Source organism: Cnephaeus nilssonii (assembly GCF_951640355.1).
Source record: "Cnephaeus nilssonii genome assembly, chromosome: 9".
NCBI lineage: Eukaryota > Metazoa > Chordata > Mammalia > Chiroptera > Vespertilionidae > Cnephaeus > Cnephaeus nilssonii.
In genome coordinates, this window is record NC_137080.1 from 31111490 (window position 1) to 31137507 (window position 26018).

At 37.7% G+C, this 26018-nt stretch overlaps 1 protein-coding gene across 2 annotated transcripts in view; it reads left to right on the top strand.

The window, feature by feature from the left end:
* Window positions 1-26018, top strand: part of GRM1 (glutamate metabotropic receptor 1) — a gene marked incomplete at both ends in the record, with an annotated part of 294451 nt that overhangs the window by 196690 nt on the left and 71743 nt on the right. For both annotated transcript variants that reach the window (XM_079780139.1, XM_079780140.1), the window contains one exon: window positions 11822-12057. In XM_079780139.1, the coding sequence (XP_079636265.1) occupies window positions 11822-12057 (236 nt within the window). The remainder of the gene's footprint in view (window positions 1-11821; window positions 12058-26018) is intronic.

The window sequence follows — 26018 nt, forward strand, 5'->3', positions numbered from 1 at the left end:
CTCCTCAGTCTGGTAGGCCACTCTTTAAGCCCCACCCCAATGAATTCTGCAGCCCATCAAGTCTCCTAGCTAGGACCCTGACTTCGCAGTTCATGAAACCATCTGTCATATCACAGATGGATATTAGAACCCATTTCCAATTCTCTAGGGCCTCCTTGGGAGGCCAAACCCTTGTGGGCTGCTGTTTCATTTCTTCATGCTTATTGTTTGGATTCGATTCCTCTCACCATTTCTAGCTCCTGGGAATTCCTTTTTGTTATTTGGCTATATTTTATTCTGTATTTCTAGGTACTAGTAATTGTAGAAAGAATGATATATGTATCACCTTAGTGATATATGTATCAACTTAGTTGACCTCATTTGGGACATTTTATAAATTTTTTAAAAATAATTCTTTTAATGTAAAAAATCAGGAGTAGTTTGAACCATTAGGATGATATAAATGAGCGAGTAGAGTAATTTGCATTGGGTTGTTAAGAGAGTTCATTTATGAAGTTACTAAATTATTGGCTTCACTTTTGAAAAACCACAATTTGCTGTGCTTTGACCTTTTGTTCATGTAAGAAAAATAAATTAGTTTAATATAAAAAAAAAGATCCTGACAGCTTGGCTTGCATCTCAGAGTATAAGACAGCAGCATGGAAAAATTAGCTCCCCATATGTGTACTGATAACTTTCCCACAACTGTGGACATCAGATGCTCATTTCTCAGTCCTTCTTCATCTCTTCCTTCCTCTGTTCTTTCCTTTCTTCCACAAATAGTTACTGAGAACACAGAGTTAGTTATGTTATCTATAGTATTGATGAATTGTTCTTTTGCCTACGGCCTCTCATCTGGGAGTTCCACTTCAATCATCCAGTGACCCTGCAATGCAAGAAATTGCCCAGACTAAAAACAATTTCTGAGAATAACTCAAGATCTTCATAACTCATTCATTCTCTACTTTCATTTTATAAACCACTCACTTATTTACTATTCATGATACCTATTTCTCTGCCTCCATATATACTTATATGCCCTTTTCCCATGTGGCAATTAAATCAAATGGGTATGTACTGTCCTCCATCAAGGAGTACACATAGGCCTCACTTCCAGTCCATGGTCTCTAAGTGGAGTCCTCCTTTCAACTCTAGGACTGCTTCAGAACTGGAGGAAACTAAGAGGTAAATGGTAATGGAAACTTTAGTGTTGAGATGGAGCCTGTTGGATAAGCTCACTTTTAACTCTAGTGAAGTAAAAAGCTAAAGCTTCTAATTCTATTCAAACCTTGAAGAATTTAAGCTCCAAATGGGTGAGTTGTGACCTAGTCTTTGTGGAATTCTATAGCCAATAGGTTACTATAACATAAGATGATTTACAAGCTATATCGAGTTCCCTCAGAACATGGTTTTTAAGATTTTTCTGAGTGGCACTTGGGATATCTCTGTGATTTGAACAGTGAGGTATTTCTGGACTCATCATTACAGAGAAAATAAGGCATATTGCATGAGGTGCAAGTAAGAGCTGTGATTTGCCCTAAGCTCTGATGATCTTACTGGTTTCTCCAGGGTCACTCATTAGTTTAGGTAATTACAATGAGACCACCTTCTCATTAAAAAATATTCTTTTTCCCTAACAAGAACTTTAAAAGCCTGAAAATACTTAAAATTTTAAGATATACTAGAGAATATAAAATATATGGTAGACAGCTGAAAAATGGAAAAGTGTCTATCCGAGTATTTTCTATTCTAATAAATGTAAAGAAAGATTTTGAGCCTATATTTCTGTCACAAGTGGGAAATGGTCAGCCACAGCTGCTTCTTCCTGCCTCAGGACCTTTGCATGAGCTGCCTAAAGTCCTCTTCCCTCTGATGCGCACATGGTTCATGTCTTTACACAGCTCAGGTCTCAGCTTAAGTGTCATCTTTTCAGAGATGCTTCCCTGCCCGTCCAGTGCTTCCCCTGGCCACCTGATGTACAGTATACTTCTCCTTATCCTTAACACTTGATTCTTTTAAAGACCCTCTACCTAATCTACAACACCATGGGGTATTTTTTTATTATTATTTGCCCCTTTAATATCTCTTTTCCTCCCTCACTCTACATATGAATGCATATGCCTGGTAATATTTGCTAGATACCAGACATTGTGCATCTTACCTTGTTGAGTACTCATATTTTGTATTTCTAAAAATATTCTTGAGCTAGTTCTTGGAGGAGATGAAGTTACTTCAAAATAATTTGGTCCTTTTGCATCTTACTTTTGGCTTTGCTAGACAAGACCAGAGTCACATTTAGTCTAGGGCTGATTTTTCCTGGCTATTGAGACAAGACCCTTTAAGGACTTTAGCCAATTCCTTGTGAAACAGGAGCTTTTCCATTCTGCCTATTGGAAATAGCTACTATTCTCAACTCTCTGTGTTCTCCAGGCATGATTCCCTCAAATCCTTTTGGTTGGTTGGTTCCCCAGCCTTAGGTAATTTTATCACATGCGTGGGCTCTGTACTATTCAACTGAATACTCTAGGGAGAAGCACTGTAGACTGTTCACTCTTTGCAGCTCTCCTCACTCCAGTATTTTGCCTTGTGAACTCTGGCCAACCTTGATTTCTGCTGACTCCAGCTCCATCCACCTGACTCAGTGAATCCACTGGACTGTGTCTGAGGCATTTCTTCCCAGTACTTCTCCCCATGCTGTGCCGTGATTTGGAAACATCTAAGCCGTAAGCGCAAAAAATTGTAGGGCTCGCTTAACAGAGATCACTGTCCTTCATTGCCTGATAGAAAGTGTCTTGAGAGCCGAAACCGGTTTGGCTCAGTGGATAGAGCGTCGGCCTGCGGACTGGAAGGTCCCGGGTTCGATTCCGGTCAGGGGCATGTACCTTGGTTGTGGGCACTTCCCCAGTGGGGGGTGTGCAGGAGGCAGCTGATCGATGATTCTCTCTAATGTTTCTAACTCTCTATCTATCCCTCTCCTTTCCTCTCTGTAAAAAAATCAATAAAATATTAAAAAAAAGTGTTTTGAGAGACATTGTTTTATGTATTTTGTCCAGTGTTTTAGTTGTTTCATACTGAAGAATATATTTGGTACTTGTTACTTTGTCTTGGCTGGAAGTAGAAATCCAACTTATGAATTTAAATGAGAGTAGAGACATTTCTTGTCTTATTCATTAATGCATTCTCAGAACCTGAAAGTTGTTGGCCCTAAGTAGGATATCAGTGAATATTTGTTAAGTGAAAGAATGCAAAAGATTAGAATCCATTAATATTGCATTGTTATTTAATTTTGAATCTTTAAAGAACAAATCCAGATTTGTTCTTTATTGACTAAAAATGTACTCTAAATGAATTACATGCAATGTAAAATTAAAGGTACCATACATACATATAGTATTTTTGTATTCATTTTTTATATTATTAGAATAATTTAATAAGTCCCAGATACAACTCAACTCATTACTTTATCAAGAAGAACAACTCAATCCTAAAGCATACATAAGTGCACATGTCCGATTCTAATGCAAAGCTTCAATTATTGCTCCACAATTCAAATAACTGCAGGATAAATTGTAAATCTGTTTTTAATTAATAGTATTTGTTAGGCTATCAGTGCTACTGTCAAGTTTTTGGGGTGTTTTATAGTTTTTTATGCTTCTTATGTAGTTATCTACTCTTGAGGGGAGAAAAGTAAAATGGTCCAAATGTATAAACCATGTAAAAATAGCTTTCAGGAAGAATAACTTTTTATTTAAAAAAATACAATAGCTCTTAATTTCTATTATGGATATTTTAGAACCAAACAAAATTTACTTAAATCACCTTCATCTCATCTAACATGTCAGAAGTTCACAAGTACTCTTGAATTCCAGAGAAAACTTCCCAGCACATTATAGCTAGTGCTATGCTGCTAAATGTTTAACAACTGACTCTCTTACAAAATAAAAGGAACAGAACAATAAAGCCTTGATCTGTAGTGTTTGCTCATTGTTATAGGTTGAATTGCCCCTCTGAAAAGATACCTTGAATTCCTAATCCTCAGCACCTCAGAAGGTGGCCTTTGGAAATGGAATTGTTACAAGTGTAGTTAGTTAAGATGAAGTCAGACTGGAGTAAGCAGGCCTTTAATCCAACACGATTGATATCCTAACCAGTGGAGAAGAGACATAGGCACAGACACACAGCAGGGAACCCAATGTGACAACAGGGGCAGGAACTGGACTGGTGCAGCTGCATGCTACAGAGGGCCATGCGTTGGTGGCCACCAGCAGAAGCTCAGAAAAGCAAGGGATTCTCCCTGAAGTCTCAGAGACAGCATGGCCCTGCTGACAGCCGGATCTCAGACTTTTAGCCTCCAGAACTAGAAGAGAATACACCTCTGTTGTTTTAAGCCACCTAGATTGTGGTGCTTTGTTATGGAATCTGATGTACCCATAAAGTAAGTACTCTCGTTATGGCCAGTTTCAGTGTATCCACATGATGTGACAATGTATAGCTGGGAAAAGACACTAACAGTTTTGCCAGCTGATATGAGCCTCCTCCTGCATACACTAATTATAGTATTCTACCTGAATTTTTGAACAAAAATTAGTTGACAGATTTTTTTATCCATTAATTAATTCATCTAACAAATATATAATGAGCAACTACCATGAGCCAAGAACTGTTAGAAGTTCTGGTGTTATAAAAGTGAACAAAAATGATAAGAATCAGTTTATGTGGAACTTTCATTTTACTGAAAGACAGAAAACATATTTTTAAATATGTTTTATTGATTTTTGAGAGAGAGAGAGGAAGGGAGAGGGATAGATAGAAACATCGATGAGAGAGGAACATCATCTATTGGCTGCCTCCTGCATGCCCCTTACTGGGGTTGAGCCTGCAACCTGGGCATGTGCCCTGACCGGGAATCAAACTAGCGACCTCTTGGTTCTTGGATCAACACTCAACTGCTGAGCCACACCGACTAGGCCAGAAAACATATTTATATGGATTATCAGAGAGTGATACGTTTTAAGGAGAAAAAAGGTGTAGAGAATAGGGATAGAGAGAAGGGACACAATTTTAAATTTAAAAAAGTACCTACTGAGAATGTGATATTTCAGCAGACATGAAGGGAGTGAAAGAATGAGCCATGTAAAATACCCAAGTGAAGAGAATTCCAGGTATAGAGTACAGCCAGTGCAAAGAGCCTAGGTCCAGGGCACCTATCCCTGGCTCACAGAGGAATAGCGAGCTGGCCGGTGTGGCTGGAGCAGAGCAAAGAGTAGAAGAGCAGAGATGAGAGAGGCAGCGGTGATTGGAGAGTGCAGGCCTTTTTAAAGCCCACTGAAGGGCTTTTGGTGAAGTGGAAAGGCATTAGTGGGTTTCAAGCAGAGGCTTGCAAGGGTCTGATTTATGCTTTAATCAGAATCACTCTGGCTCCTTATTGCATTCTTTTTCTAATGGGTCTCTTGCTTCCCTTCAGTTGGTCCTTAACAATTACCTGGTATAATGCATTTAGATGGCATAGGGACCTGAAAAGTAAAGGTTCAACGGCAGTAAAACAATCATGGTTTTAAAGCAAAGTGTAAAGAATGACAATTTAAATTTGTAAAATTTTGCACTAAGGAATGAAGCTGCCACAGCCTCCCAACAAAATAAAAGTCTCTACTTGGTAGTCATGGCTCCATTTATCAAAAGCATTAAGATGGCGTTTCTGAGGGGTCCTTTTCTGAACTGTTGTAATAGTCTTGTCTTTACCTTACCAATTCGTAAGACACAAAGGCTAGAGAGACCTTCTAGAACAGGGCTTCTCAAACTCTCTCTCTTCTTTTTCTTCTTTTCCAAAAAATTCCCAATCTAGTGTGAAATTGTATTTTGGTAAAATATAATAAAGATAAAGTACTGATCAAATATAGCATAGGGACATGCAGAATACAAGCCCAAAGTTGTGTTATTAGATAGAACATAAATCTCATTTCAGTAAATATAATAGAAATAAAACAAAGGACACAAGAATTACAAAAACTATACCCATTGTTTATTGAAAGTATGTGCATAGGTGATAGGCAGAGAAAATTCATATTATATACATAAATTTTAGATGTTATATAATTTTAAATAAGCTAAAAAGTTATAAATGAAGTAGGTGTTCCCTATGTTAAATGCCTATATACATACTTTGCACAAACATTATGGGTATCAATATCTACATGTTGTAAATAAATATGAATTTATTAAATTATCTAATCTTGGTCGGATTAACAATGATATTTTCATAGGGTTATGCATATATAAACTACTTTTGTTATTTTATTTTCATAGCATTCCTCATAGAATAACCAGCCTCACAGAAGTCTGTGGATAAAAATGAAAGCAGATATTTCATAAAATTTCAGCAAGTATGGGGCATTCATTTTAAATTTTGAGCCCAAGTAAAGTAAGTGATGCTGCATTTTCAAAAGTCACCTCCAATATTTTATCAGTAGCCAGTTCCAATAATTTATGGCATGGGTTTTAGTTCAATTTAAATGATCTTTTTTTATTGTTGACAGTATTACAGATGCCCCTCACCCTCTCCCCTTGCCCCCAGGGTGCATTAATTTCTTATGTGAGAATTTTTAAATTGAATAATAAATTGAATAACACTCCATCTGCTATGGACTGAATTGTGTCCTACATCCTAATTCATATGTTGAAGTCCCAACCTCCAGTGTGGCTATTTGGAGATAAGACCTTTGAATAAGGTAATTAAGCTTAAATGAAGTCATAAGGTGGGACCCTAATCCAATAGGATTAATGTCCTTATAAGAAAAAAAAGCAAGAGAGAGTTTGTTCCCTCTCTCACACACTGTGTGTGGGGGTGGGGTGGGGGTGGAGTGGGCACCAGGAACGCCATGTAAGGACATGTCTGCAAGCCAGGAAGAGAGCACTCACCAAAAGCAATCAGTTGGGAGCCTGCCTGATCTTGGACATTTTCCAGAGCTGTGAGAAAATAAATTTCTCTTGTTAAAGCCACCAGCCGACAGCATTTTGTTATGGCAGCCCAAGGAGACTAAGGCAGTCAAATTCATAAAGTGTTTGCTGCCAACACTTTGCAGATGATAATACCAAGATATGATAACAATCTATAAAAAAACTTGTTTTTCAGATTTTCTACCTTTTAATGTTGCCCTTTGATATCAGCTTCTATTTGTAAAAGATGGGATTCTTGCTTTTCATGGAAATATAAAGATCATTAAATATATCCCTCTTCTATCTCCCTCTTTACCTATGTAACTGCAACTCATCCTTTAAGCCTCATCTTCGATGTCACTTCTCCTTGGAGAAGATCTCCCTTGACATGAGACCTTGCCCCTTTTCTGTGCTCCTGGAACCTGTCTTTCTTTCCTTTCAGTCTTTGCAACTCTCTGTGGCTACTGTGTATTCAGTGGCCAGACTTCCTACCTCTGTAATAGTCTTAATGAGAGGGGCTTTGCCTGTACATTTTAGCAATGTATTTGCAGTAAGAAAAATGCCTAACTCATGCAAGATTCTTAGTTAATAAAGATTGAGTGAATAAAGCCAGTCTGAGTTATTATTGAAAAAGCTGCCATTCCCTCCATAAAATTTCCCACAATTGACATTGCCTGACTTAAATTACATTATGCTACATTTCTTCAACCTTTGTAAATATGATTAGCACTTACAGGATGTGTGCTTCATTACATAAGGTTTCAAAAATATTCTTTTTATTATGCTTTACTTTCCCCCCTAGTTATATGGTAATCCTAGAATACTTTAAAAGTATTATAGCTTCATTATCAGGTAAACACAATTACTTAATCTCATAACATAAATCAAATTGCTTTACTCCCTCAATTGTAATTCTTTTAATTGAATGTAAATGTGTTTTTATAAAATGTTTATGAACAATTTTTAAATGAATACTGTTGTATTTCTGTTTCTTACTATTGATTTGCTTACTAAATTACTTTAACTGATATGATACAAAAGTAGGACTCATGCAGCTCCTGTCAAGTTGTAATTTGTAGCATTAGAAATAATGATTTCCTATTGTTAATATCAGAATTTATTAAGTAGGAGAAATATTATTATTCATGTTTGGATTGTGACATTTTGCAGAGACTAGGACAATGATTTCATGGGAAAGGAAGAACAGCCTTGTGCAAGAGTTGCTCCATATAAATGTTGAGTAAGGGGATAGGCAATAAACATTCTTGTAGTTTTGTGAGGAATACTTAGGACATGCAGCTTTCTGGTAACTGTTCACCCCGTTCATCCATATTATGCAGTTTTATTTCCAGACCTCAGAAAAGAAAAGGAACTAATAATTGGGAAACAGATGGAACAGCAGAAGCTGTGAGAGGCTATGAATGGGCCTCCTAGAGAGTTCAGCACTGCCCGCAGCTGGTCAGCACCCAGCACAGCAGGATTCACTCCACACGCAGGGCCAGCAGGTGCCTACAGGTCATCTCTGGTCAAGCACAGTTTATTCCACTGTCATCATCACCAATAAAAGAAAAATCCTACACCAGGTATCAGGCAAGCTGCTGGCTCTCTCTCTTTACAAGTGTGTTTCACAGGGAGTTTACAAACCAATATCCTCGTTAAAAAAATCCCAGTAAAACTAAACTGAGAGAATCCTTCAAAACTTTCTGCACATACATATGACAAATGGTAGGTAGACAAAAGAATTTAAATTTATAAAATCCAGGAGTTGTTTTATGGACGTTTCTCAGCAATTTTTTATTTGTTAGCATTTCCTAACACCTTAATCGTGGTAGATTTAAGATCTCATGTTAAAATGTTTGATATCAGCTTCTATTTGTAAAAGATGGGATTCTTGCTTTTCATGGAAATATAAAGATCATTAAATATATCCCTCTTCTATCTCCCTCTTTACCTATGTAACTGCAACTCATCCTTTAAGCCTCATCTTCGATGTCACTTCTCAAGAAAACTTGAGTAATTAACACTTCAAAAGATATTCACCATATATGTGTTGACTATATATATATATATATATATATATATATATATATATATATATGTTTATTTTTTTAAAAGTTATTCACCAACTAATCCTAGTTGAATATTTTCTCTGTTACATCTGGTTCTACTTGATTGTATGTCCTCTCAGATTTAACACCAACTCTAATTTTGGGAAAAAGTCATCTACAGTGAGGAGGAAGGGTTTTGACCAATGGCAAAGGGGACTTGGGGTCCCACCCTACTAAACCATATGACTTTTATTATAATTACCTATATTCGTAAATGAAGGTTTACTCCTGTGATGTGCTCCTCTCTGTGGATGGACAAAAAAAACATGAAGTCACACTTATCTTGCTTCTAGCGCTCACATGTGATACATGCTTTTATAAACTGAGAATAGATTTTTTAAAAAGAAATGGATATAAACATTTTAAAAGTCTCATTTCATACCCTTTAAAAATTGTGGGTTTATTGTTCAGACTACGAACACACACATCTCATATAATATTAAACCTTGGGGAGAAACACATTTCAAGCCCAAACTTTGTGTCAAAAAGTAATTCTTTCTTCAAGTTATGTCACCTTGGTTTTAAATATATACTCACAGGCAGAATTCTTGAAAGCCTAACTGGTTTTATTTTTACCCTTCTTTTCAGCATGACATGAACTGTAGCTCAGGGCTTCAAATTGCTGTAGATGTAGTTATGATATAAATGTGAATAAATCTGAATAATTAAACTACTTCGAAGTTTTCTAAGCACACTGAGTATGTAAAAAGATAAATGAGTTCGTCTTTTTTTCCTTTGATCAATTTGAGGGGCCATGATATTCAGTGATGGTGAGTAGAGAAGAACTTGTCAGAAAAATACTCAAGTCATTTACCACAAGGGAACAGAGAGAGTGGCCTTGTTAAAATAGGTTCACAACACCTAGAGGACTTCCTGTAGTCCTTAGGCTAACATTCCTAGGTTAGGATTTATGACTGCACCCGCATCTCCTGCACTGTTCTCTCTAGGTTCCAGCCTTATTGACTCTAGTAAACCCCTCGAACTGAGCCATGCTCTTTCCTCTGTATTAGATAATCTACCAGGAACCTTCTAGAACCCCCTCTTCACTGGACTAATCCTTTGAATCTCAGGTCAGACATCACTTTCTTAGGAAATCCATTTCTAATTACTCCACTCCCACCCATATACATACATACATACATACATACATAAATACACACCAGACTAAGTTAGGTCCCCAAGCCCCTTCTCCCTATAGTACTGGTCACTTCTCCTTTCCCTACATAACATTTATAATTCTTGTTTAGTGTGTGTTTTCCCCACAAGTCTGTAACAGTAGGAGCAAAAGACAGCATGTCTATTCTCAATTGAATTCTGAGCCTAGCAGAGCACCTGGCACATAGTGGGCATTATGTGTATTCTGAAGAAAGAAAAGACAGAAGGAAGGAAGGAAGGAAGGAAGGAAGGAAGGAAGGAAGGAAGGAAGGAAGGAAGGAAGGAAGGAAGGAAGGAAGGAAAGAAGGAAGGGAAGGAAGGAGGGAGGGAGGGAGGGAGGGAGGGAGGGAGGGAGGGAGGGAGGGAGAGAGGGAGGGAAGAAGGAATTGTGGATACATTTCCGCTTTCTTAGAGCATTTACTTTCAAAAACATGTCATTGTAAATTCTTTCTCTGTCCCTTTGAGATACAAAATTTCTCTCAGCTTTTTTGCAAGTTTTATAACAGAGAAATTTCCTTTTCAGTGACCTGGGAGCCATCCCTATAAAATGTAATCACCAAAAATGATAGCCAACATCTATTCCCCAGTTTCTGTGGGAAGGTGGTGACCTAACTTAGATAAGTGGCAATTACCAAATGCAGATGGCTAATCACCAAGCTCCCCTCATAATCCCCATGACATTCTCACTAGCTCATCCCAGCACTTGAAAGCCCTCCCACATTTTGTTCTAGCAGATTGAGTTCAGAGTTTTGGCCTATTGGAATAGACTTGAATAAAGTCTTCTTTGCTTATTTCACTCTGTTCAGTGCAATTTTTCTTTGACACCCTCTTGGAAAGGGATCATGACCACTTACATGAGGGTTGGCCTGGCTTCTATATACACTTGAATTAAATTGGAGTTACATTATTCATGGCAGATGTGACCATTCTAGAAGGTGAACAAATAAAAATTCAAACCCATTAAATAAAATATCAGTGATTCCCATTTAATGAACAGGAGGAATAATTTATTTTGAGGAGATTGCTTTTTTTATTATTGCTATTACTTTGAAATAGCACCAGGAGGAGAAAAGCATCTGGTCATTTCTAAGCAATGCAAATTTAAACAATGTCTAGGAGCAAAATCTGTGGTTGTCATGTTTCTGAGCTAAATCGATATTCTACCCCATGTAATGCAGCTAATATAATGGTGTGGATGGCAACCTTGAAACCTTGCTGAGTCTTATTTCCTGGTGGTCTGGCTAGGAACTGGTGGGCTTCGTGATCTAGTGGCAAAGAGCACTGGGCTTAGAGCCAGACTGCCTGGCTAGTAGCCCGGTTTCACCTCGATCACAGAACATCTCCTGACTCAGTAAAAGTGAGTAGCATAGCATCTGATGACTAACATATGCTCAATAAATATTAGTTCTTATAATTGTTACTATCAGCATCTTCATCATCACTTACACTATTTTGAAAATTAAACAAGATTATTATGATTTCACAACTGTGTGCTCTCTGCCAAATAAATGTCATTGATGGGTAGCGATGCTGGCTTAAACTAGACTCTAGCCTTGCTGAATTGTTTCATTCATGCACAACTCTGAGCTCTATTTGTGAGATGTTTATCTTTCTCTTTCCCCACCCCAACCCCTGATTTCTTTTAGTGATGGATGGGCAGATAGAGATGAAGTCATTGAAGGTTATGAGGTGGAAGCCAACGGGGGAATCACGATAAAGCTGCAGTCTCCAGAGGTCAGGTCGTTTGATGATTATTTCCTGAAACTAAGGCTGGACACTAATACGAGGAATCCTTGGTTCCCTGAGTTCTGGCAACACCGGTTCCAGTGCCGCCTACCAGGACACCTTCTGGAAAATCCCAACTTTAAGAAAATCTGCACAGGTAACTCAAGTTCACAAAATCACAACTTAGAGGTGTGGTCATCTCTTATGACCCCATTACAGCTTGTTGAATGAGAGTTAGAATGTGCTAAGGCTGGAGGAGCAAAGACTAAATTACCATATTAATTTATAAAATAGCTGGAGTGAGGAGAGTGTGTGTGTGTTGCCCCAGAGATTCATGTTTCTATATTCTGGAAAGAACTGCTTTGGTCTCTAGTGGAACAAATGATAAGAAGAAGTAACATCAGTAAAGGAAAAGCAAACTGAGAATTTAGGTATTCCAGGGGGAAGAAATTTTATAGCAGGCATGCTTAGGAGGTGCTAGCCACAGATATATATATATATAAAAGCAGCATTGGTTTGATCCTTTTTTTCTTCTTTACGACTTGCTTCAATATACAAGTCAGGAGAAGATGAAGTAGTGTCACCCAGGGTCACACCACCAGCATGGGTGTATGTGGGCATAGGTGGCAAGAAACTCTGCATCCTCATTTGTAAACTGGTGACAATACCAATCAGAGCTTCTTGTGCCTTGCTTACAGGCACATTGTTCCAGGTCTTTCAGGGGCTAGCTGCACTCCACATTATGTCCTCTTCATCCCCCCCAAACTACTGTAATTTATATGTCTTAACATCGTAACTTTTATGAATATTATCGTTACTGCATAGAGACATTCTTGTCCCCTGTCCATTCTGCAAAGATAGATTATCCTTGGTCTACCTTGGGGCCATTCAAAGCCAGTTGTCTATGCTAGGTTGATAACATACCACGATGTACAGCCAAGGCCAAATTTATATTGTAGCATAGTTGTATAACATGTATTTCCTTTCACTAGGCTGAGGAGATATTATTCAGAGAAGTCTAGAACCCATGTGTACATACAACACTCAGCCATAACAATGTATACAGGAGGGAGGGAGAGAGAGAGAGAGAGAGAGAGAGAGAGAGAGAGAGAGAGAGAGAGAGAGAGAGAACGACTCCAGACCTAGACATGTGTGTTTTGGCTTGCTTTCTGGGCAAGTCAAAACACATTATACACATGATATAGAGATAAATCACAACCAAAGACAGTGAGTGAGATTTTATAAGAAGATGGCTAATTACATGAAATATTTCTAGTTTTAATAATATTCACACTTTGATATTAGAAATTTTTTAAAATACCAATCTATTTAACTTCAGTGATATATGTCTGACTTGCTAAGGTTCAGCAGAGTTCACTGAGAAATTGTCTGCTGTGCATGTATTTTCCGTCAATCACGGTTATTAGAACTTCCTAAATGTGGCTTCTTGGGAGGCTCACAGCCAGGAGTGGGGAAGAGAGATGCCGAACAGCTAACCCACTTTCACATATGAATCTCAACTGACTTCTCCTTTCTCTCAACTAATAGGCCAACAGAAATGAAAAACTCTAATGGACCAATAAACTACCTAGTGCCTTCACCTTATTTGCAAAATAAAAACTTTGAGGGCAGATTTGGCAACAATTTCCTTAGGAGCATGTAGCTAATTGCAGTGATGGAATTCAAACGCATACCTCCTAAATACCACAATGCTTGACTTAGTATTTAGTAATATATAATTTTTATTGTTCTCTAATTTTTCTCTAATGAATTTTGTTTTCAATCTTAAACTGTGAGATCTTTAAAGATGGATAGCACTTGCAAACCTCATAGAATCCTGTACAACATTGATTGTAATCTCAGTCATTTCTTAGTAGCCAACTAATGAGTTAATTTATATTCTCTCAGTGTAGGAAGGCAATGAGTTACTTTAAAAAAATAAAACTTAAGGACTCTTGTTTTTAAAATAAAATATTTTTCACTAATTCACCATAATTTATTGAATACCTAATATGTACAAGGCTTTATTCTAGGAAATAGCAGAAAACAAAGCAAAAAAAGTGAAATCAATAATCTCCCATTTAAGCCTGGGAAATAAATAGTAAACAAAAATAAATTTAAAGATATACATTCTCAGTTTATCCAAAGAGCACTGGAGAAGTAAAGAATGAGGATTGGAAGTCTAGATAGGAAGATTGCAGTAGAGAATGACCATAAAACGTCTCCCTGAGAAGGTGACATTTGATTGCAGATGTGGAGACTGTGAGGGAGTGAGCCATGAGAACAGTGGAGAAGGGCATCCCACGCAAAGGGAATAGAGAATATAAAGAAGCACCAGCATGGCTGGCTTAGCGGAAGAACAGTAACGAGCCCAGGCAGGTTGGAGCCAGTGAGTAGATAGAGTAGGAGGTAAATCAGAGAGGTACATGAGGGTACAGATCCTGCAGGATTTAACTGGATTTTGGGAGGATTTTGGCTTTGTTCTGAGTGAGGTGGAAATCATTGGAAGTTTAAGCACAGCAGAGACATGGTTGCCTGCTTATTCTGAAGAAAAAAAAAATCACTCTTTCTGTAGTTTTTAAACTTTAACAGAGGGGGAAAGGCAGAAGGAAGCAGCACATTGAGAAAGCCACTATAATAAGGCAGGTAAGAGTGGGGCCATCAAGTGTGATGGAGAGAGGTGGTTGAATTCTGAGCACATTTTGAACAAAAGCTGAGGGGATTTGCTGACAGAATTGTCAAGAATGAGTCTGGTCTACCCGGTCAGTGTGGCTTAGTGGTTGAGCATTGGCCCAGGAATCAGGAGGTCATGGTCCAATTCCTGGTCAGGGCATATGCCCGGGTTGTGGGCTCAATCCCAGGGTGGGGTGTTCAAGAGACAGCCGATCAATGATTCTCTATCGTCATTGATGTCATTGATGTTTCTGTTTCTCGCTCCCTCTCCCTTCCTCTCTGAAACCAATATATATATATGAAGGACTCTAGTCTGCAACAGCCAAGATGGTGTCACCATTTGCTGAGATGGGGAAGACTCCAAGAAAAGCAGGTGGGGGAAGAATCAGGAGCTAGATTTTGGACAAGTCTAATATGCCTACGAGTGAGGCCACTTTGCCATTGTGGTTCATTAGAAAAATTCAGAATAGTACCTATTAAACATGCTTGTATGTCTTTATGTGAGGATTACCAAGAAAAATATTTTGTGACCTGAGCTCTCAAAGAAAAGTGAGAACTCTCTGACCATGTACAATACTACTGCATGTCATTGCACATGCAAATGTCAAGGTTAAAGTCTAATGTCATGCAAAGTCTTGATTAATGTTCACAGCAGCAATTAACAATCTGAAAATTTATTAGTTGCTCTTGTATATTATGCTTGACATTCAAAGCTATTTTTAAGATCTTCTTATGTGACTACAACCCTTAATAAGTATGTTTATGTTTGCATTTCATCCTGGAGTCAAGTTCAGCAATTATTTCTCTTTATTCTTAATTCTAAGGAAGGCAGAAGTTTTATTTAACTTTTTCTATTTGGAACTAATTGATCAAACTTATTGATATATTCTGCTGCAGAAATTCTAGAATTTTATCTTTAGCAGTGTTTGTCTATTCTATATTTATGTGTATACTTTCATGTTCTTCGGTGTTAATCTCAGTAGTTCTGTAAAATTAGCTTCCATGTTATTGAAGAACAATATAAACTTTAACTATATATATCATTCTTACCTAGTTGAGATCCTTGAGTATCAAATATATTTCATAGTATTCAAATTAATATTGCAGACATGTTTGTGAAAATTAGTGTGAGGAAGTAGAAATAGCCTTTCCATACTATTATTGATAGCTACTGTTTCTCACTCATGTGTATCTCTTCTAATTGGGTCATTTTGGGTGTTTTAGAAAGTTTTGACATTGCAGTATCATAGAAACCTTTATTGAGCTTAATCTCAGATGTCACTATTTAAATAAAGAGTTCATGTATACTAGGTTGTCCGTTTGAATATTAAGGGTCCTGAACCCAGGCTGAATAATTTGGGAATCACTGTGGTTAATTAAATAGTACTTCATACAAATACTATATATCACTGCTTAATTAGTTGAGAATATCAAGGGGTTGGAAATGTGTTAGAAAAGCACTAATTGAAACATCAAAGCCTAACTTCTAAAACATGAATCATTATGAATACAGTAGAAAGAGCAGTTATAAAGCAAATCAAAGTCATTCTTTCAGTAAACATCTTAGTTGCTTACAGCACTTGGGTCATGTTTGCAATGACATAGTGCTTTATTGTGCCTGATGAGAATTGCTAGGACTCCCTGGGAGCTCAGAGAGTATTGCATTGGAAACACAATCACTGGGTCCCACACTGGTTCAGTTAGGTATCTGCTGCTTGGCTTAGTGCACCTCTGAGTCTCAATTTCTACAATTGTAACATGATCATTTCTACTTCACACAGGTGTGGTGAGAATTGAATGAAATAATACAAGCAAAATATAAAGTGTTATTATTAGTTTCATATCTCACCATAAAGTAAATAAGAAATGACATGGGTGATATAATTAAAATTTATAGTTTTTGAAATTATAAATTTAAAATAACTACAGTCCAGGATGTGAAAATTAGAAAAAAACAAGCACATGACACTTAACCAATTACCCTTACATAATGCCAATTAGATATTTTCCTATATAGCCTTTATAATTCTTTCCTGATTATCAAAGCAATGCATATGCTTCACCATATGCAAATTGGAAATATAGAAAAGCATAATAAAGAGAAAGAGCATTTAGAAATTGCTCTTATGTAACCACTGATAATCACTGTTAATTTAAAAATATATTTCTATTAAATACACTATTAAATTTTGGTATACTTTTATCTTTATTTAATTTTAAATGATGTAGCAATATTATTTTATATACTACTTTTTAAAATGAATACTGCCTTTTCTTTTAAATTTATCAATTTACCTTTGTCATTACATTTTTTTAAAATTCTTAATGGCTGCATAACATTCTGCAAACAGATAAGCTATAATTTACTTAACCACTGCATTCTTCCTACACATTATGGTGTTTAGAATTCTTCACAAATTAAAGAAAGAAAAAGCTGCTGTGATATAATAACAGTTCTTCTTCCTAAACCTTTTTCTTGCATTTCATATCATTTTCTTGAGATGTATTTTCAGAAGCTGAATTACTCAATGAAAAGATAAAAACCATATTTCTAAGGCTTTCAAAAATAAGGAGTTCTAAAAGGCAACTCCTACTAACACTGCATGAAATTCTATGCACTTTTATCATTTTGTTTTGCATAGTTATAATCATAGTGTGCATATAATTCTGTGTCTTATTTTCACTTAGAATTATACTTTACTTTTTGTAATGTTGATGCATAGTTTTTATAAAAACCATTTTAATAGTTCCACAATATTCTATTCAGTGAAAACACTATAATTACTTAGCCATTCTTATGTTTCTGGACATTTAGTTTGCTTCCAATCTCCTTCTTATAAAAAAAACAAACAAACTGAATATGGTACAGAAAGTTTTCATGGTTGTTTTTACTATTTCTGAATTGTTCCCTCATGTCGTCCAAAAACTTGACAGTTCTGGGATCTCTTAAAAACATGTATTACCGTTATCTTGCAATATGGCGATATTAAGATTTGCTATGGCAAGCAGTATGTCACCTGTATGAGTTTACCAGGTTCATGATGTCCTCATCAACCTTTTATACAACCTAGTGAATTTATAGCCATAATTTTACTTCCTCCCCTTATTCTTTGTACCAATTGGGAACAGATGGGCACAATGTTTTTTAAAGCTAATATACCTTTGTGTTTCATTATTGTCCAAGACATAATGAAAGATTTTGGATGGCATCTGTTATGCTGACCAACAGCTCAGAACTTGTAAAATAATGATAGATTGTCTGATGTGACAAAATTTCAATACTTCCAAGCATGAGTACTCTTTTTTTTATTGTTTAAAATATTACATATAGTATTACATATGTCTCCCTTTCCCCCGATTGACCTCCCCCCATCCATCCCCACCCCCCAGCACATGCCCTTACCCCTCTAGTGTCTGTGTCTATTGGTTATGCTTATATGCATGCATACAAGTCCTTTGGTTGATCTCTTACCCGCCCACCCCCCCACCCCCATTCCAACTGAAGTTTGACAGTCTGTTTGATGCTTCTCTGTCTCTGGATCTGTTTTTGTTCATCAGTTTATGTTGTTCATTATATTCCACAAATGAGTGAGATCATGTGATATTTGTCTTTCTCTGATTGGCTGTTTCGCTTAGCACAATACTCTCCAGGTCCATCCATGCTGTTGCGAATGGTAAGAGTTCTTTGTTTTCTACAGCAGTTTAGTATTCCATTGTGTAGATGTACCACAGTTTTTTAATCCACTCATCTGCTGATGGGCATTTAGGCTGTTTCCAAATCTTAGCTATGGTAAGTTGTGCTGCTATGAACATAGGGGAGCATTTGTCCTTTCTGATTGGTGTTTCTGGTTTCTTGAGATATATTTCTAGGAGTGGGATTCCTTGGTCAAATGGAAGTACCATTTTTAATTTTTTGAGGAAACTCCATACTGTTTTCCACAGTGGCTGCACCAGCCTGCATTCCCACCAGCAGTGCACAAGGATTCCCTTTTCTCCACATACTTGCCAGCACTTGTCATTTGTTGATTTGTTAATGATAGCCATTCTGACAGGTGTGAGATGGTATCTCATTGTCATTTTGATTTGCATCTTCAAGCATGAGTACTCTTGCTCCAGTAGCTTGGAGGCCACCATTTACAAATTTTAGATTGGTACTAATTTTTATAATATATTTGCTTCATTATTAGATCTCAAACTTCATGGACTTTCCATTTTGAATTACCTTACTATGTAAGATTGGATAAGATTGTTCTATTATCATTTGATCCAGATTAAGATACTCTATAAACGGAGATGGATTCATATTTATTTCTGCCCATTAGGATCTAGGGTAATAATTTCTCTTTTCCTTGGAAGTTTGGCCAAAATGCCAACATGCACTCCTAGAGAATATTATTTGCCTACAACATGGGAATTAGTACTATTAATTAGAGATTATGGGAGACTTCACAATTTTCCACCCCTCCCTATGTCTATGCTCTTTGAAATATGACTTTACAGATCCTCACATTAAGAGGTAGAGTTTTATTCCCTGTCTTGAATCTGGATTGACTTTATAATTTACTAGTTCCAAGTCTAGGCCTCAAGAGGTTTGACTTATTTCCATTCATTTTCTTGGAATCCTCTCCCAACTATATGTACAAGCCTGAGTTAGCCTTCTAATATATGAGTGATAACATGGAGCATAAATAGGATGACCTCTCAGTTGAGGTCATCCTGGATAAGCCAGTCCCCAGTCAATCCACTAGCTGACTGTTGACACATGAGCAAGCCTAGTTGAGATGAGTCATATCCAATCCAGAATAGCAGAACTTCCTAGTTGACCTCCTGATTTATAAACTAAATAAAGAGTTGTTATTTTAAGCCACTAAGCCTTGGGATGGTTTGTTATGCAGCATTATGTAGCAATAGATAATTGATAAAGGGTCTTCATAGACTTATAATCCATGACCGTCATGAGGAACAATATAGATGGTTTAAGTAAATATTTTAATTAATTTAATTTAATTAGATTTTCAACTCAATGCTAAAGTCTTTCCCCATAGAAGAAGAATGGGCCTGGCTGGAGTGGCTCAGTGGTTGAGCATTGATCCATGAACCAGGAGGTCATGGTTCAATTCCTGGTCAGGGCACGTGCCCAAGGTTGCGGGCTCAATCTCCAGTGGAGGGCATGCAGGAGGTAGCTGATCTATGATTCTCTCTCATCATTGATGTTTCTATCTCTCCCTCTCCCTTCTTCTCTGAAATCAATGAAAAACATTTTTAAAGAAGAATGGTACAACAATGCACCCTGTATCTCATGGAACAAAGCCAGTGATTTTTATAGATCCTGCAATGCACAGGATGTAAAACTCCCTGATCCAAGGCAGTAAAACTACTATACTTGGGAATTCTGGTGTGCATACAGGAAGTGCTAACAAATGGGGTTTGCTTGTGCTGAGTCAAACAAACACCCTCAAAACAAAGTAGTCATAGGTTCTCATACAATGCTGGTAGAAGTTACTTTATGGGAAAATGTTTCAAAAGCTTTGAATGTCATCTTAGTTTGGGCTGCTGTAACAAATCTCTATAGACTGGTGGCTTAAACCACAAACATTTAGTTGTCACACTGCTGGAGGCTGGGAGGTCTGAGATCGGAGTGCCAGCATGGTTGGATGTTGGTGAGGGTCCTCTTTCTGTTTCCTCACGTGGTGGAGAAAGAGAGAAAGGAAGCAAGCTCTCTTATAATGGCATGGATCCCATCATGAGGACTTCTCTCAAGACCCAATTATCTCCAAAAAGCCTATATACAATTATTATTACATTAAGGATTAGGGTTTAACATGAATTCTGAGAGTATACAAACATTCAGTCAATAGCAAATGTGTCTACATCTTTTGGTTGGAAGAATAAAAATAAACTAAGCCTGTGTCACATCTGGACATTATAATTCTCAGACAAATCACATTCATTATCACACAGAGATGAAGCTCTGAAAATAATATCACACTATAAGCAAAGTCTTGGTCTGCCTATCTCTTATTAGTATTTTTGACTTGTGAAGTCAAATATGCTAGCAAATATGGCTAGTGGCTACAGTGTGGACAGGACAGATGCAAAATTTTCCATAATTATAGAAAGTTCTATTGAACAAGGCTGCATTCTACATTTCTAACCCCATAAAGTAAATTTGACTGCTTCTATGGTTATTTGGATTTAATTCACAAGTTAATGTTCTGAGCACGATCACTTGTTAAATATCCTGACCACTCTACCAGCAGAAAAAGCTGTTATGAGACAAGGCTTTCACTTTGCTTGGTGATTCCCATAGAGCAGCCACAACAAATAAGGTGGACTGGTTCTCACAAAGACCAGGTATATCTTCACTCACCAGTTTAAATCCAGTATTGTTCCTTTATTCCATGCCATTTTTTAAAATCCTCACCCAAGGATATGTTTTTATTGATTTTAGAGGGAGAGGGAAGGTGATGGAGAGAGAGAGAGAGAGAGAGAGAGAGAGAGAGAGAGAGAGAGAGAGAGAGAACATCAATATGTGAGAGAAACATCGATCTGTTGTGTCTAGCACATGCCCTGACCGGGTATAGAACCCAAAACCTGGGTATGTGCCCTAACCAGGAAGTGAGCATGTGACCCTTCAGTGAATGGGATGATACTCCAACCACTGAGCAATACTGGCCAGCGTGATTCTATGCCATTTTTAATGATTTGATGGATTTATAGAAACATGTACATGTTCTAACATTTAAAACTAATAAAAGTTGATGCAAGGACATAAGTTTTCCATCCTTTTACTGTATATGCATTTTGATTCTGTTCTGAAAGGCCTTGAATGATGTTTTATCTTTCAATAGAAACATTTAACTTACAGTTGCATAATATTGGATATGCTAGTGAACTTTGTTACGATGTCTGGAAACTACTTACTTGGAGATGTCTTAAAGTTCCTATACCATGATTACTAGAATTTGGTTCAATCTATTAAAAAAATTCTTTGAAAGATCAATTTTCTCCATAATAATCAATTTATATATTTCCAAAGTTTTATGGTCCAGCCTACTTCCTGAACAAATGTGAGAGTGAATGCTTTTAATGATTAAAACCTATAGCTGTTCTCATAAAGAGTTTACCCTGGCATGAGAGGCGAGTATATATTTAGGTTGTCCCAAATAGGGTTACTCCACATCTTATATGTTGTGTTACTTCTGTGACCTTAAGTTAAGAGATAGCCAGACTTTTCTCTAGCCAAATGTGTTTGTTCGGGAACAACAGAGAATTGCATTTCAGGACATGTGCTCTAATGGCGAACCATGCTCAAGTCCAGATAAACTTGGGAGGGGCTTTTTAAACAAAGAGTTCATTGGAGGAAACTGAAATTTCAAAATAGAGTGACTTTTTATTGGCTGAGTTATAGAAGTCTCCCAGTGGCTAAGCTGTCACTGGCAAGAAGGAGTCCCATCTTCCTCCTGCTCAGGTAGTGTGGTAGTATGAATTGTACTAAGTATGAATGTACTAAGGCACATCTCTTCTTGTTGGTGTCAGTAGTGTGCCTTGAGTGACATGTGGGTGAAAGTTTTTTCTTTAAGCCTCCCAACTCCATTTCAAATGTGATTTTTTGTTTATTAATTTTTACTTCTCACCAGGAGTATAGTTTTTCATTTCATGTCTTGTACACATTTGCTGCTGGGGAATTTCACACGAAGTAAAAATTATCATTTCAGCCATCATAAAACGTTATAGTCCTTCTTATGATGGGTCTGACCAAATATACTTGGAGTTTGGCTCATTTACACTATTTTACCTTTTTTATAGTTTTATTGAGGACAATTGCCATATGGTAAAATTCACATATTTAAAATGCACAGTTTGATAAATTTTGACATAGGTAAATGCCCCAAAAGCAATCATGACTCTCAAAAGAATGAAAATCTCACTCACCAGATTCCTTTGTGTCACGCTAAAAATTCCTCCCTCCGAACACTCCCTACCCTTCCCCACCCCTATCCACAAGCAATCGCTTATTGGTTTTCTGTCACTGTAGTTAATTTGCAATTGCTGCACTTTAATATGAATGAAATTGTACATTGTAAACGCTTTTCTGTCTGCCTTCTTCTACTCAGCATAATTATTGTGATGAGATTCAACATTGTATTGCATATTTTGACAGTTCATTCCTTTTAATTGCTGAGTAGTGTTCTATTATATGGATATATCACAATTTATTTATTCATTCACCTGGTGATAGGCATTTAAGTTGTTTCCAAATTTTGGTTATTACAAATAAAGCTACTTTGAAAGTCCATGTACAAGTATTTGTATAGAAATATGCTTTTATTTCTTTTGGCTCAATCCAAAAAGTAGAATGGCTGGATCCTACAGTAGCTATATATTTATGAAGATGACTTTGAGCTGGTGGTAAGTGTCAGTAAAATATACAGTCTGGATAACAATTGCCCTTCAAGGATGGCCTTAATGTCAGCTGGTTGTTTGAAAAATAGCCTTACAGTGTATGTGATAGCTTGGAAGTCAGAAAAAATCATAGGACTAGAATGGACAGCACACTGTCTATTTGTCATTTCAGGGACATGAATATTTATTTCTTAAATATTCAGAGGGAAGCAGTCTTAGATGAATGCAATATTTATTGTGAAGGTCAGTTTCATGCAATAAGAAAGCTAATTGGTTTCTCCACGGGGGTCTCTTATTTTCTACTTTCTGCAGTTGGCTGGAGGCTAATATACCATGCATAACAGCCAATGAGAGGTATATGTTTTCTACTGATGCCTTAACAAATAATCACAAAGTTAGCAGCTTAAAATAACACCCATTTAGTATCTCACAGTCCTGTAGGTCAGAAGTCACAGTATGACATGGCTCAATTGAGTCTTGTGTAGTATCTCAGAAGGCTCTGTGGATGAATGCTTCCTAAACTCATTTAGGTTGTTGACTGAATTCTGTTCTTTACAGTTGTAGTACAGAAGTCCTTGTTTCTTTGCTGCGTGTCAGCCAGCAGCTGTTTCTATAAGTTTCCCACATGCTTTTCATGCTTTCCATATGTCTGCTCCAGCAAGGGTAGGCCAAGTTCCTCTCACGCTTTAGATCTCTTCAATATGTGCTCTGTTACATTTCTCTATCTCCAGCCAGAAAAAGCTTTCTGCCTGTGAGGCTCCTGTGGTTTACATGGGTCCACCTGGATAATACAGAGAAATCCTCATATTTCTAAGGGCTTCAATCTTAGTTATACCTGCAAAGTATCTTTGCTATGTAACATAGCATTCACAGGTTCCAGATTTGGACATCTCTAGGTGGCCATTCTGCCTACCACAAAATATTCTGGATGCTTAGAATATTTGCTGTAGACAGCCTAAAAAATTAAAAACTATTACTCCTTATCTATTTCCTAAAAGACCCTTTATTATTTTAGTTAAATGATCACTGCAACCCCTTCCATCTATTAGTCCTGAAATATCATCTCTCATAGGAGTATTTGCATGCATTTAGCAGACACTGGTTTACCTCACATATGTGATTGCTTGTGGGCTTTTTTTTTTTTTGGCTCCTAACATGAGTAACAAGTCTTTTTCCCCTATCTCTGTTATGGTTCTCAATTTAGGATCTGTTTTCTAGATTACCAATTTGACAAAATCTGTTTTTCATTTATAACTGTGCTTCATTAAACCTAAATACTTATCTGTACATATTATTTGGGACAATGGTCAGGAAAGGAATTAGAAGTAGATTTAATCCATTTCTTGGAAGTATTGTGGTGAATCATCTGTCATCATGAGGTAGGATTTAGCTGGTAGGAGACACTTGGGTTCCCTGGTAATAGATCTTTGCTGTCATTGAGGAAGGAGTTAAGCTCCTCATCATATGGGTGTGAACAATGGCAGTAATGGCTGTGAGGGCTTAAAATCTCAAAAACAAAAGCCTAAATCCTTAGATACTGATTCTGGGTCTCTCTCTCTTTCTCTCTTCTCTCTTTCTCTCTTCTCTCTTCTCTCTTCTCTCTTCTCTCTTCTCTCTTCTCTCTTCTCTCTTCTCTCTTCTCTCTTCTCTCTTCTCTCTTCTCTCTTCTCTCTTCTCTCTTCTCTCTTCTCTCTTCTCTCTTCTCTCTTCTCTCTCTCTCTCTCTCTCCAATATGTATTTCCTATAAGTCTAGAAAAATACAATGGGAAAAAGTCAAACCACAATCCTACCTAATAATAGACAAATATGCCAATTGACCATACCTTCGCTATGCCCATGATTGGCCAGGAGGCGCGGGGGGTGGGGTGGGACTCGGGGTGGCTGGGGTGGCTGATTGGGCTGGCAGGATGCTGAGCTCGCGTTGCCAGTGGAGGCGCAAGCTCAGCGTCTGCGCCATGGCTGTGCTGTGGCACAGAAGGGGCCTCTGGGGCAGCGAGCCCACATCCTGCCGCGGACCATCAAAAGCGGGGGAGCTGGGTGCCTGTCTGCTCCGGCACCAGGATGGCAGGTTAGACCTAGGGGACCCTACATGTGCATGATTTAATCATGCACTGGGCCTCTAGTCCTACCTAATAATAGACAAATATGCAAATTGATTGCACCTTCGCTACGCCCAAGCCACGCCCACCAGCCAAAGCCACGCCCACCAGCCAATCAGGGCGAGTATGCAAATTATCCCAACCAAGATGGCGGTTAATTTGCATACGCTGAGGGAGGGAGGAGTGAAGACTGAAGACAACTTAGAAGGAAGAGGGAGGAAAAGCGGAAAGCAAGGTGGCTGCCAGAGGGAAAGCCCGGGCAGGGTGGGGAGGGGCAGGCGACAGCGGTGCGCGGGTGCAGGTGCTGCGGCTGCAACGCAGCGGCAGCAACAGCGCACACGGCCGCAGTGGCTGTTTGCAGGATTCTTCCGGCAAATGGGGTACTAGTTATTATTATAAAATCCTTGATATTTAGGCTAATTTTCTATTCTTCCTCCCTTTGCCTTTCTCATCCTTCAACCATTTCACTACTAATTAGGATTCTAACAGGACTGAACAGTGGTTGAGAAATGAAATATGGGTACATCAAGCCTAATTACTAGCCCCAGTGTGAGGTTTGGGGAATGAGAAGCTAAAAATCAGTGACCAGAAAGTGTGGCTCTTCAGTCATCCTTGTTAGTCCCTAGAATACCTGTGACAGTCATGGGTAACTGAGTGGCTTTGTTCTCAACCTATGGATGACCTTTAATATAAAGATCTGGGCATAATTAGAATCCAAATTATTTCACAAGATGAAAAAGCTGGATCCAGAAGATTTATTGTCTTGTGCATAGCCACACAGCACAAATGTCATGTAAACTGTCTCATATAATAGTCTATTACCCTCCTGGATACATATGGGGAAGCTGAGGCAGATTTTGTTATTGACTTACTAGTACAGTCACCATGACTAGCTTACATTGGTCACTATGAAGAAGCTAAGACCAGAATGTAAGTCTGT